Raw genomic sequence first — 17,832 nt, 5'->3', positions numbered from 1 at the left:
GGAGTGGGACAAGCACGTGCTGGCTGTGGGCTGGGCAGGGAGAGGCTGTGCTGCCATTCCCACCTGGAAGGCGACGGGAAACATGCCAGGCAGTGGCTCCATGTCCTGGCAGAGCTGTGGGCACAGCACTCATGGAGACGCTCCTGCAGGATTCATTGTGTTCTGTAATTATCCCTGAAGTCACCTGGAAGTTGTGCTGGAGCACCAGGAGCGTCCATGGAAGTGGTGTTGGAATCTCTTCCTGTGCTCTCCACCCTTGTGTGCCCTTCTCTCCCTTTATATTCCAGGTTACCTCCCAGGAAGGTGATTCCTCCTCATCCCCAACTCCCAGGGATCCTGTCATTATCTTTTTAGCCCAAACACGGCAGAATGAAGACCCTCGGAGTGAGTTTATTTCTGTGGTTTGGCACAAAAAGAGTTTTCCTCTCAGGAGAATTGGGTGGGCTTTGAAAGCTTTAAGAGACAGCGAATTTCCCAGTCTCCTGCAATCCCCCTGGGCATGCTGCTCTTCGCAGGATTGGAACTACGCGCTCACTGCAATATCAGGAAGAGTTAATGGCACAAACTCCACACCAACGTCTCGAACCCCCCAGAGCACAAAGCTGGCAGTCATGAATTCTTTCCAGAACTGGTCAATGCAGTGACGATCCCCAAAATACCCCAACCCAAACAAACAAACAAAAAAAGAAGGAAATGACAGCATGTCAGATCAGAGAGCGGGAAGCTGGAACAGGAAATGAGGAGAACAATCACGCAAGCCTGTTTTGGAAGCCACAAATCAGTTTTTTCAGCTATTATGATGTAATTTTCTAGCTTTTTTTTTTTTTTTTGCTTTTTTTTTTTTTTTTCCTCCAGACAATTTGCAATAGAATAATAAAATCATCTCGGATATAATGGTAAAAAAACCTGGTGTGTAGCCACATCAAAGCAGTCAACAGGATTTACTTTTCTCTCTCACCTTCAGAACTGCCTAAGCACTCACAGAGCAGAGTTTATCCAATCCATGGATGTATTCCCTGCCTTTCCACCTTCCTTCCCTCCCCTGCCACCCAGTACCCAGGCTGGAGCCTTCCTGCAATCCTGATATCCAAAAATTAAACCCATTTTTGTGTCCTGTTCAGCATCCTCAGTCTCCAGCTCATGGAATTAAGAGGAAAAATCTCAGTCAGCTGAATTTGGGGATTTATCCACAATCCCCTGAGGGATGTTTGCTCATCTCGCCTCGATAACAGGATTCTGTAGTTGGATCAACAGGGGTGTAATTTGTAATAAAGTCAAGCCAGATTTATCCTGGAGCACGGGTGCGTGTTAATAAACAACAAACAGGGAAATACAGAGTTATTTCTTTGTAAAACAAATCCATACCTCGGAGTGTAAATTCCACCCCAGCAGCTCAGGCTGATGACAGTTTATACTATAAAGCAGACAAATATTTTCCAAGCAGCCCCTTCTTTATTAGAGCATGTCAAGCGCACTGCTTGTCTCTCTGAAGCCCAAGAAAAAGCTCACAGGTTTAAAATAAAGCAGATTTTTTTACCACTTTGCTGAATCTCGTCGGAATGGGCAGTAATTAACAATGTTTTTGTGAATATTTAAGTCCAGAGGAAGCAGCTCACTTGGCCTGGCTGTGGTGCTCTATCAGGTGCTGCCAGACACAACCAGTTTCCTGTGTTTGGGCTCACAGTTCCCTGCTCTTTAAAAATAATTTGGGAAAGCAAATGCAGCGCAGCTTTCCTCTGGGTTTGCCCACCGAGGTGCTGTGCTGTTAGAAAAGTGCAGTTATTTTCCAGGGAAGTTGTGCATCCAGGTGTGTCCATTCCCCCACCCCATCCCCACCCTCAGCAGCTGGGTCCAGACTGAGCTGGGCGGTTTTGGCTCCTGAATATCAGCCTTGGTTTCGTCTACAGCTGCAAATATTTCTTCCTTGTCTCGTGAAATTGAGGAAAAGCAGAGGGGATGTGTGGCCAAAGGGAACGTGAGCTCAGAGGCGTTTAGGAAACCTGCACGAACCGCACCTCCTGAGGTTTAAGGGACTGGGCAGAGTCAGCCTGTGGAATATTTGGGGTGATTGCAGGTAGCAAAGTTTTCCCTTTGATGAAGATTTGTTGTTGTCCCTGCAGATTCAAGGCCAGTTAATGACCAGCATCGTGTGTTTTTGTGATTACCACAAGCAGAAAGAAACTGAGGGGATGGGGCTTCCTCAGACCAGTGAAGTGGTTTGTGTCTGCCTTGCAAGAAGGTGTCAGACAACCAACAAATCCAGGCACCTTCAGCCTGGGAGCTCCAGGAGAAGCCTCACGCCCTCGGGGGATGGATGGAACTGTTGGATAATCCCCTGGAGTGGTGACCCAGCATAAAACACCAGGGATTTCTGACTGGGGTCTGCCAAAGTCCATCCCTTTTCCTGCCATGAAGGACAGAAACTCTCCTGGGTATAAAACTGTACTTTTCCCCGCTCATTCTAAACCTGACTCTGACTCCCAGCTCATCCCTGCCTCCCTGCCCAAGGATGGCTGTGAACACCTTGGGTTTCTGGGATGACAAGCTGTAGGGGCAGGAAAACCAGCCCAGAGGATTCCGGAGCTTCACCTGCCCTTTTCCTTCTGGTGGAGGTGGTGAGGAGGAGGAGGAGGAGAGCAGCAACCAGAGTAGTGGTGGGCAGGAAGGAACTCAGCCCCACGAGGGCACAGGGACTGCAGGGAAACCCAGGATGTCTCCATTCCTATTTGCAGGTGATGGGGTTAATCTGGGAGGGGACTTGGTGTGCTTTACACTGGATTATGTTTCCAGGATAAAAACTGCAGTGCATCCCCCCCCCGTCTCTGTAACAAGGGTGGTTCTGTGAGAGCAGCACTGACCCGCAGCCACAGGGGATCCATCCCAGCAGTGTCCGCCTTGGCACTTGGTGAGCCTGGGAAGGCTCAGGAGCTTGGATTCCCTTCCTGAATGCCGCCAATGTTCACAGACACCTCTCAGGAGCTTGGATTCCCTTCCTGCAGTGTCACCGGGGCTCACAGACATCGTTCAGGAGCCTGGATTCTCTTCCTGCAGTGCCACCAGGGCTCACAGACATCCCTCACTGGGATGCCCTGGCCTTTCTCAGGGTCTGTCTTTGGTCTTCCCCCTTGGAAAACAACAACAGCGACAAAGAGCAGGTGATTTTCCCACATCAATCCATCCCTGGGCACTTCTGCTGCTGCTGAAAAATCAGTGACTTTTCCTCCTGCAAAGATTCCGATTGCTCAGAGCCTGTTCCATCTGCTGGTGTAAATATAAAATTTCATTTATCAGCGAAGCCAAGCCAGCCCCCCCGCCCCCCTCCACCAGTCGGCTCCAATTTGTTTATCCCATTAGCATGTATCAAAAATCTGTTCAAAAAAATGAAATTCAGGAATTATCTGTGTCTCAGGAAATTTCCAGGCTCCGAAGAGAGCTCTTTAGCACTGACCCGTAATCTTTCTTGTCAAGTGGTAAAAAATTGCTGACTTTTAGAAGATCATTAATTCTTTGATTAACTCAGCCCAAACTTCCAGCTTGATGCTGTTCCTTAGTTTGTTTCTCCCCTGGAAGTGGCTCCTGAGATGATCTTCTCCTGAGTCATTAACCTGGAGCTTTCTCAGCTGCACTCTAATCATACTCCATGAGAACTCATTCATCATTCCAGTCCCTCCTGCTTTAATGAGACTTTGATCGGAGTTACCTTGAATTTGGGGCAGCATTTTGCACCAAACACAGGGTTGGAGTTCCCCGTTGGCTCTCACAGGATGGGAGCACTGAGGGACAGGGAGTTCCTTTCTTTGCAAACAGCTCCAAAAGTTCTGATGAACCTCGAGTTGTGACTCATCAGGGGGAAGACAGGAAAAAACAACTCCATGGAGTGTCCAGGTCACCCAGCACAGGAACAGGGCCAACGACAGCACAGAGAGAATGGGGAAGGGAAGGACAGAACCAGCCCCAGAAATATTTCTGTCCCAAACCCACTTGGTTTTCATTAATACAGTCCTACCAAATTACATTCATTGTTTTTGATGGTAATCAGTAAATGATTGATTAATTTCTTTCTGTTTCCTTGGAGATGTTTTATTTCAGAAGGCAAATTCCTCTCTGTGGACGCAGTCAGACAGCAGGTCACCTGTCTGGACCAGGAGAGAGCAACAAACACAGATTTTCTGCCCCAAAAGTGGCTGATTTAAGACTGAGAACCTCACAGTGGCGGGAGGGAAAGGCCTCCGAAGGACAAAGGCTGACAGATGTCTCACCATGAAATTTCCATTTCTGATCAAAATGCAGAACTACTCTAAAAATGAGAACCCAAAAGTGTAATTAAAATAAGCAAATTTCAGTCATTGTTTCTGTGGGCAGTGAGAGGTTGGGCTCTGAGCTGCTGCTCCTGCACGTAGCTGGCTCTGGATGTTCCAGCCCATCCTGCTGGCTCCGAGTGTTCCTGGATGTTCTAAACACTCCGGGGTGTCCCAAGCATCACCTCTGCTCTGGGACACCACTGTGACCTGGTGTCCTGCAGGAATCCACACCAAACCAGAGAATCAGCCGGATTTTATTTAGTTTTGCAGGGAAAAAGAAATGTGAGTGCCCATGGGTTTGGGTACCTGGGAGAGCTGAGTGCAGCCTCACCGTGGGGAGGGATGGACAACCATCGCATGGGAGAGAAAACTCAGGGAGAACAGCAGAGGGACACAAAGTCTCTTCAGAGAGGAAGAAGCCGGCCCAGAGCAGCAAGGAGACCACATCCCTTTCCTGGAATATCCTGTGGTTCCTTACTCCTTTCCACGGGGATTTTCTCCAAGCATCCCCACTGTCCAAAGCAGCTTTCGGGAGCTGCCACTCCTCACCTTGGAAAGACAGAATGTGTCACCCGGCTGTGCCCTGAGGTGGCAGGGAGTTGATGGGTGTCAGTTCAGACCGTGATGGAGTGTTCCTGGGAATGATGGCTGGAATGGGAATGGCAGCTGCCTGGGGATGAGGTGCTAAGGCAAGAGGTGATGAAGAAGATGAGGACGTTCCCTCTCCAGAGTGACAGGTTCTTCCACACCTGTGCTTGGTAGGGATCCTTTTCTTATGGCAGGTGGCAAACGCCTGATTTTCCTTTTCCATGGATTCCCTTTGGCTCGGCTCACGCAGAGCTCTCCCAGGAGACGATTCCATTGTGTCCGAGGCCAGCAGGGCACGGGAGCACCTGCTGCTCACCCAGGCCTGGGTCCTGCCCTCTGTCCCTGCTCTTCCTGCTGTGGGCAACAACACACACCAGCACAGCCACCAGGAACTTGGCCACCAGGAATCCAGCCAGGATGTAGAAAACAGTGAAATCCACGTCGGGAGGGGACCTGTGGGGAACCAGAAATGCAACCATGAAGGGGAGGGTCCAACCTTGAGAAAATCTCTTGTAGTGCTGCCTTAGTCCGAGGAGGATTGGACATCTCAGCACGAGGAGTTGTGGGCTCACCTGGAGATGCTCTGCACAGCTCTGGGCTCCTCTGGCTCGTGGGTCACCAGGTCAGCTGCTGATGGAAACACAACAGTTTAGTCTGCAGACGTTTCTGGGTGATGTTCAGCTGGGCAGGTAACCCAGGTGAGACAGGGAGCAATGTGGGGGTGACATGTCAGGTGCCCTCTGACAATGAGGTCACGCTGCTGTGAATCAGGAATAAAAGGGGCAGTGAAACACAGAATCTCCTTAGGGTGAGACTAAAGGAGATTTTGACTCAAGTGGGGCCTTGGCAGCTGCAGACACCCATGAAATTCCAGTAGGAACCCTTGAAATTCCAACAGGAACCTGTGAAATTCCAGTAGGAACCTGTGAAATTCCAATAGGAACCCTTGAAATCCCAGCAGGAACCCTTGAAATCCCAGTAGGAACCCCCCAGACTCGGAGCCCCAGGACGTACCTGCCATCACCTCCACCCGCACCTTCCTCAGGCTCCTGGTTTCCCCCAGGAAATCCGTCCTGCACTGGTACAGCCCCGCGTCCTCCCTGCGCAGGTGCCTCAGGGTGACGGTGAGGAGCCCGGCGCGGGTGTTGTCCCTGATGGAGGTGCTGCCCCTCCTGCCCCACGGGAAGGGCAGCCAGGCGGGCGGGGCGCTCACCACGGGCTGGCACCGGCCCTGCTCCAGCTGCCGGCACCAGCTCTTCTCCCGCCACCACTGCCGCGGGTCGTAGGAGCAGTTGACAGAAATGGTGTCCCCCTCCATGGCCGCCACCACCGTGACGTTCTCCGCGGCACAGGATGCTACGAGGGACACAGGGACACAGGGAGGGGTGAGCCAAGGCTCTTCCAGGTCTATCCCTCATTGTGGGGATGATGAACGTTATTTTCATCCTCTAGTGATGTCACCCATAGGACTGTCATCTGTCGGACTGTCACCCATAGGGCTGTCACCTGTAGGACTGTCACCCGTAGGGTTACCACCCATAGGACTGTCATCTGTAGGACTATCACCTGTAGGATGTAACCTCTAGGACTGTCACCCATAGGGATGTCACCTGTTAGGGATGTCACCTATGGGGCTATCACCTGTAGGCCTGTCTGTGTAGGGCTGTCACCTGAAGGACTGTCACTCATGAGGCTGTCACCCACAGGGCTATCACCTATAGAGGACTGTCATCTGTAGGGTTGTCACCTGTAGGGTGTCACCTGTCCACTTCCCCCATGACCAACCCAGTGTTCTCAGATCTTGGCTCAGATATTCCGGAATTTGCCCCCAGTGACACCTCCAAACCAGTGCCCTGCTCACTGGTTCCTTCTGAATCCCACTCTCACTTTTCAAATCCGGTTTAACTTTTTTTTTTCCCCACCTTATCTTTTAATATCTTACTAATTTTAACCATGTTGACAACTGGTCTTTGTCTGCTTGGCTTTTTTTTTTTATTGTCTTGGTTCCTCATTTCTAATTTCCATTCCTCTTCGTGACAGGCAGAGGGGACAGTCTGAGCTATTAATACTTCCAGAGAGAAATGCAGTGCGGTATTTGTGGAAATCTCTATTTCTAGTGGAAGAAAAAGTCCCAGGCAAATGCTTCTGTGAGACCATAAGTAATGATAAAACAGAAGTAATTTTAAAAATAGGCTCTTGTGAGGACTTTGTGCTGGCTGAGCCTTTTAATAACACTTCTTACAATCATTTCAACAATTCTAAGTGAATTGTAAACTGAAAAAAATATGAAGTTCTTTCAGCTTGACTAGAAGAAGACCTGAAATGGAACTGTGCTCTGCAGGTATCCAACACCTACAGGGCTTTGTCCTGATGTGTTGCTCCACTTGGGTGTTCCAGTCAGGGTTTACCTCAAGGAATATCCAGTCCAGTCCTCTTCAATCCCTCCAAAACACTTTAACTGCTTCTCCTGTTTCCCCTTCTTTCCTCCAGCTCTGCCCCTTCAGCCCCAGAATTCCCACAGCACTAAAAAACATCTCGCACAGAATCACTGAAAGATTCCCTCATGTCCCTCTGGAAAATGTTGTGTCATTCTCTTTTCAACCAAATCTGCTGACACATCATAAACTGTTGGTGTTCCTCCTCCCTTCCTGGGTGCCACTGAGCAAAGAACAGTGAACTTTTCCCAAACTCATCCCAATTTTTTGGGACAGGTTCTTGTGCTCCCACAGCCCGAGTCCGCTGCCTTTCCCTGCACTGCTGTGAGGATCTGGGATCCCCAAAGCGCCGCAGAGAGGCCCCAGCCCTGTACCCCAGCTCTCATTTCAGATGGACATTCCTTTCCAAGCTGGAAAACCCAGCTGTCTGGGATTTCAGAGCTGTGCCCCTCACTGGGTTTTACTTCCCTCCCCCTGAGCCCCACCTGTGGCCATTTGCATCTATGTAAATCCCATTTGCTAATGCAAACAACCCAGGATTTTGCAATTTCACGTTGCACATAGGACTTCTCTCATCAGTGGTTCCTGTTCTGACTCAAAAGGATCCCTGTGAGGAAATCTGGGAGCGCTGGGATCACCCTTTGATGGTAAATAAAGGGAAAAGAGAAAACTCTGAGGACGGAGCCTTCAGACAGAGACAAAGCATTGCCCCAATCCTTCACCTGACCCCGAAGCCACGTGTGGTTCTTACCTGACAGGAAGACCAAGGTGAGGGGCAGGAGCATCTCCATGGAGCTGAGCAGAGAAGGAAGGGAAGAGGAGCCTGGAGAGGAGCGAGGCCAGCTCTGCCCATGGGCAGCTCCTCTCCCCGTCCTTGCTGTGCCGGAAGGAAGGAGCACAGGAACTTGGCATCTTTTTCATCCTGCAACATTGAGCAATCCTCCAGGGACGGGCACTGCTCTCTCATTGTGGGCTGAAAATTCAGGCATCAGCACTGCCCAGTCCAGCCACAGCTCCGTCAGCCTGGGAGGGAGCAGCACGTGGTGGCCTGAAGCCACAGGCCTGGCTGTCTGCTCCCACTGGAGCAGGATTTCACGGAATCATGGAATCCCAGAATGGTTTGCGTTGGAGGGACCTTAAAGCTCATCCAGCATCATCCCTGCCATGGGCAGGGACACCTTCCACCATCCCAGGCTGCTCCAACCTGTCCTCAGACACTCCCAGGGATCCAGGGGCAGCCACAGCTTCTCTGAGAACTCTATTCCAGAGCCTCCCCACCCTCACAGGGAACAATCCCTTCCCAGTATCCCTGGGGAAATGGGAAGCCATCCCCTTGTGCTGGCACTCCAAGCACGATGGTGATAAATCATGATAAATTATTTACAGCAGCTGTGCATGGGGGGAATTTGTGGAAAGCTGGAAGGGAGGCTCTCATGGTAGCTCTGGCAGCACCCCGAGGGTGAAGGAGGACAAGGACATCATGCCCTGGGTTATCAGGAGAATGAAGAGCCTGGAGCATCCTTGTCTGAAATCCAACCACACACAGCAGGGCAGGGGCACTGCTCGGCTTTTAACAATTGTTCTGTACCTGGCACAATGGACACAGGATCTCTGCTGGGGACACCGATTCTGAGCCAGCCGAAGCCACAGTGCTGGAGGGGCTCAGGAATGCAGCCATGGACCCCCCAGAACATCAGCAAACTGACGGGGGTGGGCTGCTGGCTTTTCATTTTTGAGTTCTGGTTTATTTACTTGGAGGTCTTCCGTGGAAGTACAAATAGCCCCTGGCTTCTAACCTGGTGTGGTGCTAAACCTGCAGGCCTGGCCATTCCTAAGTGTGCCTTTCCTTGAGTTAGTGGTTAAAAAATGGTCCCTCACGGTGACCAGAAATTCTCTGTCAGGTGACTGATTGCAGTTCTTGTTCCAGTGAGCACAGATCTGGATTCTCTTTGGGAATCTTCCCAAAAATGCCTCTCTTCCACTCCACTGTTTTTTTGCTATTACTCTTCCACAGCTTGACCCAGTGCAATTGCACGAAGAGCAAATTGTTAGGGGGATGTTGGGCTGAATGAACCATTTCCAGAACCATTTTCTTTTTCTTTCTGACAGGTCAACTCTGAAAACCTCAGAAAATTTCCATCAGCCTCCCTGCTGCAGCCCTGGCAGGAGAAGCCTGTTGGATGTGACTGGCCTGACAATGAGGGCTGGTTCAGGCCCCTTTGGTCTGTCACCTCCAGCAGGGCTTGGGGCAGGGAAATCAGGAGCCAGAGCTCCTGGAGAAATGGAACTGAGCCCCATAAACTCATCTCATGCTGCTCCCCACATGACTGCTAAATAAAACGTGTCATTCGGAGCGTTTCCAACAGAGACAGGGAAGTGCAGGAGTTGGTTCTGCTTCTTCTCAGAGTCCAGCCCTGGCATGCCCAACGCATTCCATGAGAAACGAACCCAGGCACAGCAAGGTTCCATTCCGTCCCTGCAGCACTGCAATGAGTTTGCTTGGCCACAGCGGCTGAACTCTTGGGATTGGGGCAGGGTTTGTCCTGGGACACAGCTGGAATACCCCACCCAGCCATGCCCAGACTGCTCCTCTCCACAAGGCCAGGCCTCCACACCTGCCTCTCCAAGACTCTGCACTTTAATGGAATTGGAAAAGCGGATGTACAAGAGACCCTGGGAATTCCCCCACAGCTCTGCCTGACCCGAGGCAATCTGCCACAAGCGTGGCAAAACCTCTGCTTGGCCCTAAAACAGGAGGGGAGGCTGAGAATGCTCAGGCAACACCACACACACGGCAGCAAAACTCAGCGTGTCCATCCACACAGCCCCTGCTCCTCACTCCCACTCTGCGCCCCAGTTCCTTTCTCCCATTCCTGGCTGGTTTGGGATGCTGTGCCTCATTCCCTGCCGTTCCTGGGGGACTGGTTGAAGGCGATGATGGCGTATTCCACGTGTTGGGGGCTCCTGTGAGCCTGACTGGGCTCCACGTTGCAGTAGAGAGGATCCTCGGGCCTGGGCTGGGATTGCACATCCAGGTTGATGTATGCCAGCCCTTTGCTGTCATCCTGAGAACTTCCTCTCCTCCCAGTGCTGCCAGGCTGGGAAGAGAAAGGGAAAGCACTTGTTAGCCTGAGTCAGTGCCACAGCTGCTGCCAGGAGAACGAGATTTTCCCACAAGGAAAGGAGAATTCTTTTTGTCACCACCTCTCCTGGATACAGGTGACAATCTCATGCTCTGACCCTGCTTGCTACTCCTTGAGTCCCTTCTCAGGGGTTACTAGAATTTGCTCCACCGGGTTTGCTCCTGCTGGAGCTTCCTTGCATTAATTACCCCCCTCCTCTCCCCAGCTAGGAATATTCCTCTCTCTGCTGACATTAAATACCTTTTCTCTCCTGTTTATAACCAAACTGAGCTCCAAGGACCTCACCAGGTGGGTCTGGCAGCTCCTCCCAGACTGCTGGTCAGGGCTTTGGCACCGTCTGGGAAATGTTTCGTTTTCCTTACCTGTGCTGTGCCCTCTGCTCTGTCACCGGTGTCCTCTGCTTCTCTGTTGCCTTTAAAATGAGGCAAAAATCAGAGGGTTTAGATGTGGAGAAATCCATGAAAAGCTCTGTGCCTGAGGAGGTTTGGGAGGGCTGTGGGACTGCCCAGTGATGGGATGTGCCTCTGCCCTGGGCCTGGGGAACCCTCGGCTCTCTTTACTCCTCCTCTAAGCTGTTTGCACCCCTGTGCAGGCTCTGGAGGAGCCTGGGTTTGATTTATGGTGAGGGGAGGCAGGGAGGAACCTGCCTTGAGGCCTCCCTGACCTTCTCAGGGCAATGAGCTCAGCTGTTGGAACCCTGGGCACTGAGAATTTTAGACTTACTGTGTGACAGGAGCTGACGCCCAGGCAAACACTGCATTTGACCTGAGGCCATGGAAAAGTCCTCCAAAACTGAGCGACAGCTCTGGGATTGTGGGTGTGTAGTTTGAATAGAAATGTGTGATACCACAGGGTGGAAAACTGAGAGTTTAAGGTTTTAGAATGTAGTAATATATAGATAAAGCAAGATGGAGGTTTTAGGGCAGAGGCCAGTCCTTCCTTTAATGCCTTGCCTCTGATCTCCGCCCAGTTGGTAAAATTTGGTTTGTCTCTTGAAGGATCTTTTGTATCATCCTTTGAGATGACTCCTGGAACTGGAGGAAAGGGGACTAATTCTCAGTTTGCATTCTGTGGGTTTGTGTCCTGCAAAGACGCTCCTTCTTCAGCCGGCGAGGCTGTATTCACTCACCTGGGGTGCAGTGAGGGAAGGCCCTGCCTGGGACAACCCCAGCCCCACGTACCTGTTCTCTTCAGGAGCTTGTAGTGCCTGACACCCAGGGCTATGGAGGTGATGACGGCCAGGAGGAGCAGGACGAAGAGCACCACGGACAGGATGATGAGGGTGTTCCCACTGGAGCTGGAGGAGAGGGAGGGGTTACCAGTGTGGGATGGTTAAACAGCCCATCGCCAAAATGGGACCAAAAGAGGGACAGGGACAGGTCTTATGTGCTCAGTTCAAGCACATAAAACCTGTCCCTGGGTCTGGTTCTGCTGCAAGATCTCCTGCAAAATCTCCTGCAGATCCTGCAGGATCCTCCATCTCTGAGGCTGGGCCAGTCCCTGCTGATCCAGAAGGGAATGAGGCACTGGTGACCTTCTCTGGTTCCTGACTCTTGATTTTTATACTTGGTTGTACCTTCTGAGCTTTTCCTAAACCATTCTCCAGGCTTCAGAAACAAGCCACTGCTCAAAGCTCCGAGCACAGCTCCAGGCTCTCTGGAGCAGGGATGATTCTGCTCTTGGGTGCTGCTGCACCACTGACAACAGCAGATGTACAAAGGGGGGGAAATCCTTTACATTTAACTGCTAAATGGAATAACAGCAGCCAAGGGCTGTCCCACTGTGAAATCCTCAGGCAGGAGGGAGCAAAGTCGAGGCTGAGGGGCAGAATCTGGGGGTTCTGTTCATGTGAAGTGCAGAGCCCAAAGAGAGAAGGATAAAGAAGTAGAGAGGCACCTGCAGAAGGCTGTGAGTTGATTTTACCAATCTGCCTCTTCCTTTGGAACTAGGGCTGGGGCAGGAGCTGGAGGAGAGGTGATCCCAACCTCTGGTGAGGATCCTGTCATACCCAATTCCTCTACGGGCAGGAGCCAGAGTGCCCAGGGCCTGCCTGCCCCAGGGGTGCAACACAAATAACCTGTGTGTGCTCAGGCTCAGGGACTCTTCTTAGGCCTTACCTGGGTTCTGGGCTGTCACCAAAAAGAATTTCCTCACTTTCGTTTTCAGTGTCTGGAGAAGCCCCCGGAGGCAACTCTGCAATCACAGACACGAGGAGAGGAACGGTCACTGTGGGGCTGCTCTGCCTTCAGCAGTGAAACCTCTGCCACTGCTGTCCCCGTGCCCAGGGCCCTGATCCCATCCCGTGAGCTCATCCAGAGCATCCCAGCGTCCCCTCGCATCATCTGCACTGCTCGTTCTTAGTTCTGCAGGAGCCAGGCTGCAGCCTGGTGCTGCTCTGCCATGACCAGAGGCCTCGGTGCCTTCCCTTGCCATTAAAACGCTGTCTGAAAGAGAACCCAGAAGTCTCAGATCTGTAAAATCCGAGTCTAAAGTCGTTCCCTTGACAACCCAACGGAAGGTCTTTGAAAGCCAAAGGATGAATCACTCTAAAGGGGCTATAAAGTCACTCTAAAGAACTGATAGCAAACACTGAGTGACAGAAACGCCTCTCAGGACAGCTGGAGCTGCTCCCAGGTGAAGGAGGAGCAGCCCAGCACCGACGTGGATCTGCTCCCATCCCTGCTGCTATTCCACAGGGCGGTGGCCATGAGAAGATCCAAAGCTGTAGGGTTTGCAAGCACAGGCAAGGTGCGAAGTGGGGTGAGCTGGGCAGTACAGAAGGAGAGAGCAGGGCAAGGAGTCTGGAATTTACAAAGGTGTCCTGACAGATCCACACCCACCCCTGGAAACGTTGAGCGTGACCTCCTCCATGCGGGTCAGGCCGGAGCTCTCCTGGAGCGCGCACCAGTACACGCCCGAGTCCTGCCCCTGCAGCTGCTCCATGGTGACGGTGACAATGCCCTGCTGGGTGTCATCCTGGATCCTGACACCTTCCCAAGGCGTGCTGGGTTCCGCTGGGAGCTCTGAGCTGGTGGTGGCCAGCACTTTACACAGTTCCCCCTCTTCCTTTTTGCACCAGGCTTTGCTGACAGCCCCGTAGTCTGCGATCGTGTAGTGACAGTGGACAGAGATGTTGCCTGACTCCTTGACTGTGTGCTGCTGGGTCCCTGGAAAACACCCAGGATGTGTACTGAGACCCCAGAGTGGGATCCCACAGCAGCAGCCCCTCCCTGGCACTGGAATACCCTGCAATACCTCCATATCCACCTCCACACATTCACCTCCGCATCCACCTCCCCTAGGCAGAAGGGGACTGCACCCAGATTCCCCACGCAGAAGCGTCATAAATTTAGTAGTCCTGTCCCCCTCCTGTGACTCCCTCAGGGTGGGACACTCAGCCCATAGGGTCGGGGAGGGTTGGTGGCTGTGGGGTCGGAACAAGAGCAGTGCCTGGCATGGGGGAGGCTCCCAGCAGCACCCAGTGGGAACCAGGGCAGGAGCCACCAGTGGGACGTGCTGTGGGAAGCAGTTGGGATGAGCATCCCCACCTGTGGGACTCACGGGACCTTCCCCTGAGCCTCTGCTAGGAGCAGACACAGCATGAAGGGCCAGGCCTGAGCTGTGGCTCAAAGGTCCTGTGGATAAGTTGCCACTGCGTGTGCTGGAGGGACGGGCAGGGGGAGAGACAGGTGTCACCTGGGCTGAGAGCTGCCCACGTCCACACCTGGCTGCCAGGAGGGGCTCACTCTCGGGCAGAGGGAGTGCAGTAGGAACTCACTCTCAGACACTGAGTGCAGTAGGAACTCACTCTTTGACACTGAGAGCATGGCAGGAACTCACTCTTTGGCAGTGAGAGTGCAGTAGGAACTCACTCTCGGACACTGAGTGCAGAAGGAACTCACTCTTGGGCAGTGGAGTGCAGTAGGAACTCACTCTCAGCCACTGCATGCAGTAAGAACCCACCCCCAGACACTGAGAACACGGCAGGTACTCACTCTTGAACACAGAGAGCACGACCTCCCTTATCTGGGTGCGCCCAGGGCCCAGTGCACACCAGTACACACCGGAGTCCGAGGTGTGCAGCTTCTCCATGGTGACAGTCCCTTGAGCATTGTACGTGACTGATGCTCTGTCTTCCAGGGATTTCATTGCACTCTGTTTGAACGGTGTTTGTCTCTCCGCCAGGACTGTGCAGCCAGTCTCCTCTCTCCGGCACCACACCATGCCATATTTGTTTGGGCACTGCACTGACAGAGTGTCCAACTCCCACTTGAGCAGCTCTGTGGAACACCAAGCACACCGCCCAGTCAGTGCCGGGCACACGGGCACCTGGGACTGACCATGCCCTGGGCCAGCTCCCTCAGGAGTTGGGAGCTGGGAGCCAGCAGGACCAGCCAGGTTTGTGGAGCTCCTTCACTCCCCGTGGATGTGGGGAAAGCAGGGAGTGAGGCTGGGGGGCTCAGGGGAAGCTGCTCAGCTGTGGGGGAGAAGGGGGCAGAGCAGGGGAAGGAACGATGTTGCTTCTTGACAAGACTTGGCTTTGGGTGGGGTACAGGTACTCACCCTTGAAAACATTCAGAGAGATCTTCGTTCGCGGTATATAATTATTACAGTTGTAATAAGCACAGGAATATGTGCCTGAGTCCTCCGCCCTGAGGTCAGTCATGGTGATGGACACAGTCTTACCAGTGGTGTCATCCTCCATTGTGATTCTCTTACCCCTGTTTCCATAGTACGTGGACGCTACTTCTCGACGCCCTCCATCTGGTGTCAGGAGGCACCAGTATTTTGTGTAACCAGATTCAGTCAGTGTGTAAGGACACTCGATATACAGAGTGTTCCCCTCCCGTCGTCTCAGGGTTTGGCCTTGGAGACCTGGAAGGATTAGACGTGGTGAGGGAGAGGGGAGCTGATCACAGACCCACAGAACCACAGAATCACAGCATGACACAATCACAGAATCAACAAGGCTGGAAAAGATGTTTGAGATCACCAAGTCCAACCCATGTCCTAACACCACCACCCTGTCACCCAGACCATGGCACTCAGTGCCACATCCAGTCTTTTCTTAAACACCTCCAGGGATGGTGACTCCACCACCTCCCCGAGCCCCTTCCAATGCTCAATGACCCTTTCTGTGAAGTGAGGGCTGCCCGCAGCCTCTCGAGGGACACAGGGAAACTCTGCCTCCAACCTTCCCCTGGGAACACTGGTGGCTGGAAGGGCTCCAAACCCCAAAATCCCTTCCCCATGCTGAATTCACCTGCTTGGAAATGAGAAGGGCAGTACTGAGATTTGAGCTGGGGCTGCAGCTGGGGATCGAAGCCCACAGACAGCACAGGGCGCTCGAGGTGCTGAGCCCTCAAGCCACGTGTGGCACAGTGTCTGCAGCTGTCCCTTGTCCCTGCTCCTCCCTGCAGGCAAGTGGGGCCCATCCCTGCCCACACCAGAGCCAAGGGCTCTGTGGGGTGGTGGGAAGGAGCAGAGGGAAGCAGCCAGGGCAGGGAAGCAGCTCTGCCACATCCCCAGCGATGCCAGCGGCTCCCGGCTCTGAGGCTGTGCTGGCTGCGGGTTCCTTCCCCAGCCCTCCACGTGCTGGGAGCTTTGTGCTCTCTGCAGGGCTGGTGAGGGACAGGAGGTGCCCTGGACACTGCCCTGACGGTGCCCTGGACACTGCCCTGACCCAGCAGTGCCATCAGAGGAGCCCAGCGGGGCCAGTGTGGTGGGAAAGGCCGACCAGGAGATCCACGCTGTGCTCCCAGCACAGCTCACCCCCGCAACCTGGAGGAGCCAGGGCTGTGTGCTGGCAACCGGGGCTGCCCTTCCCTCCCACCCCTGCCCGGATCACAGCCTGGCCGCTGTTGGAGGAGCTCCTCGGGCAGCAGGAAGTGGGGAAGGTTGTCCCTGTCCCCAGGGACGCGCCCTGCCCTTCTCCTACCTGGGAAGCAGAGTGGCAGCAGGAACAGGGCCCGGAGCTCCATGGCCATCCTCAGGCCCCGGGAAGGGGCATCACTGGGGGCTGCCCGGCGTGTCCTGTGCCAGTGTGGGCGCCCCGTGACCCCTTCTGCCTGGCAGTGACACAGCTGGGGGAAGTGCCCAGCTCTTGCCTCAAGCGGAAACACCTCCCCACGTTTTGTTACAACATGAATATGAAGATAATCTCAGGGTGTTTTTGGGGAAGTTGCTGAGCCCAGAGCACGGCCTGCCCTGGTGACAAAGGCTGCTGCTGCTCTCGCCTGGATGGTGGCATCTGTTTTGTCACCTTCCTGTCCCCCCAGCCTGTGGTGAGGTCGACCCACCGGGCTCCTCTTCTTCCCTGGCTGGTACGAGAGGAATGTCCCAGGTGTCACATGAACTTCTCTGTAGCTGATTCTGCACTCCGGTGCTCTGCAGGGCTAACACAGGGGATGGGGAATGGCCTCTGTCGCTTTCCCCTCCTCTCCCTCAGCCTCTCTGAGGAACTGCAATCCACACAGCGCCAGCGCTCCGGGCAAAGCCACCTGTGAAATCCTCCAGGTGACTCCTGGATCTGCCGTGCGTGCATCCCACAACCGAAGCCCCCTTTGGTGACAGCTGTCCCAGCTCTGGGGGGACTCCCTCGTGACCCTCCACACCTGGTTCTGTCCCAGACAGCTGCTCTGGGGAGCAGGAGCAGTGTCAGGCCTTCTTTGCCTCGAGGCCAAGCTTCCCTGGCCTTTCTCTCTCTGGGTGCTGTACGGATGCTGGAGAAGGCCTGTGCTTCGCTCCGCTCCAGACACCCCGTGCTCCCCACACTGGGAATCGTGTCCCTCATCAGCAGGACTTGGCTGAGCCCCTTCTGCCTCCCCTTCACCTCCCCGTGTCCTTCCCTGCCCTTGAAGGCAGCGGGAGCAGAGCAGGGAGCAGCAGCGCCAGCACCGCGTCCCCTGGGCCGGCACCTGCCCCGCTCCAGCAGAGCAGCACACACAGACTCCACCGACACCCCGGCTGCAAATCATTTCCAATTATACGAATAAGCAGCTTATTAACAATACATTCTGGCTAATCATTTTGTGCTAGATATCTCCTGCATTGTCTTGTCCCCAAATCCCTCTCTCATCAGGCACTTGATGCGCGGTAACGAGAAGGGGGAATGCGCTCGAACGAATCCCAGGAGTCTGCAATTACTTTCACTTGCTGCAACTGGTCGCCTCCAAACTGAGCCAAGAGCTGCTCCTCAGCCCTTCCCACGGCGTTTGCTGCGTCCGTGGGAGGTCCTGGCCGAGGGGAGAGGCTCTGTGGGGCAGGACAGGCCGTGAGGAGGTGCCCGGCCAGCGCCTGGCATCTTGCAGCAGCAGGGATGTAATGAAGTTGGTCCTTCTGCTGCATCTCTGACAGAGGATCAAT

General features: G+C 53.6%; 2 protein-coding genes across 2 annotated transcripts; both read right to left on the bottom strand.

Moving 5' to 3' along the window:
• Window positions 1-3,855: 3,855 nt before the first annotated feature.
• On the bottom strand, window positions 3,856-8,401 carry LOC136301192 (triggering receptor expressed on myeloid cells 2-like). The gene is given in 5 exon segments (XM_066204073.1): window positions 3,856-5,342; window positions 5,462-5,519; window positions 5,904-6,245; window positions 8,076-8,115; window positions 8,117-8,401. Coding segments are annotated over 5 exon segments (780 nt in total). The 5' UTR covers window positions 8,246-8,401; the 3' UTR covers window positions 3,856-5,131.
• A 313-nt stretch (window positions 8,402-8,714) lies between these two features.
• Window positions 8,715-16,818, bottom strand: LOC136301196 (polymeric immunoglobulin receptor-like). The gene is made up of 8 exons (XM_066204083.1): window positions 16,406-16,818; window positions 15,031-15,342; window positions 14,463-14,747; window positions 13,308-13,634; window positions 12,585-12,660; window positions 11,649-11,764; window positions 10,830-10,879; window positions 8,715-10,422 (listed from the first exon to the last, which is right to left on the bottom strand). Exons 1-8 carry the CDS (start codon window positions 16,452-16,454, stop codon window positions 10,222-10,224), a joined length of 1,416 nt encoding a protein of 471 aa, XP_066060180.1. The 5' UTR covers window positions 16,455-16,818; the 3' UTR covers window positions 8,715-10,221.
• Between the last annotated feature and the right edge of the window lie 1,014 nt (window positions 16,819-17,832).

Source organism: Chamaea fasciata, unplaced genomic scaffold (genome assembly GCF_029207755.1).
Source record: "Chamaea fasciata isolate MVZ Bird 193981 ecotype frontalis unplaced genomic scaffold, bChaFas1.0.hap1 SCAF_25, whole genome shotgun sequence".
NCBI lineage: Eukaryota > Metazoa > Chordata > Aves > Passeriformes > Sylviidae > Chamaea > Chamaea fasciata.
This window is presented reverse-complemented; position numbering and strand designations above follow the sequence as displayed.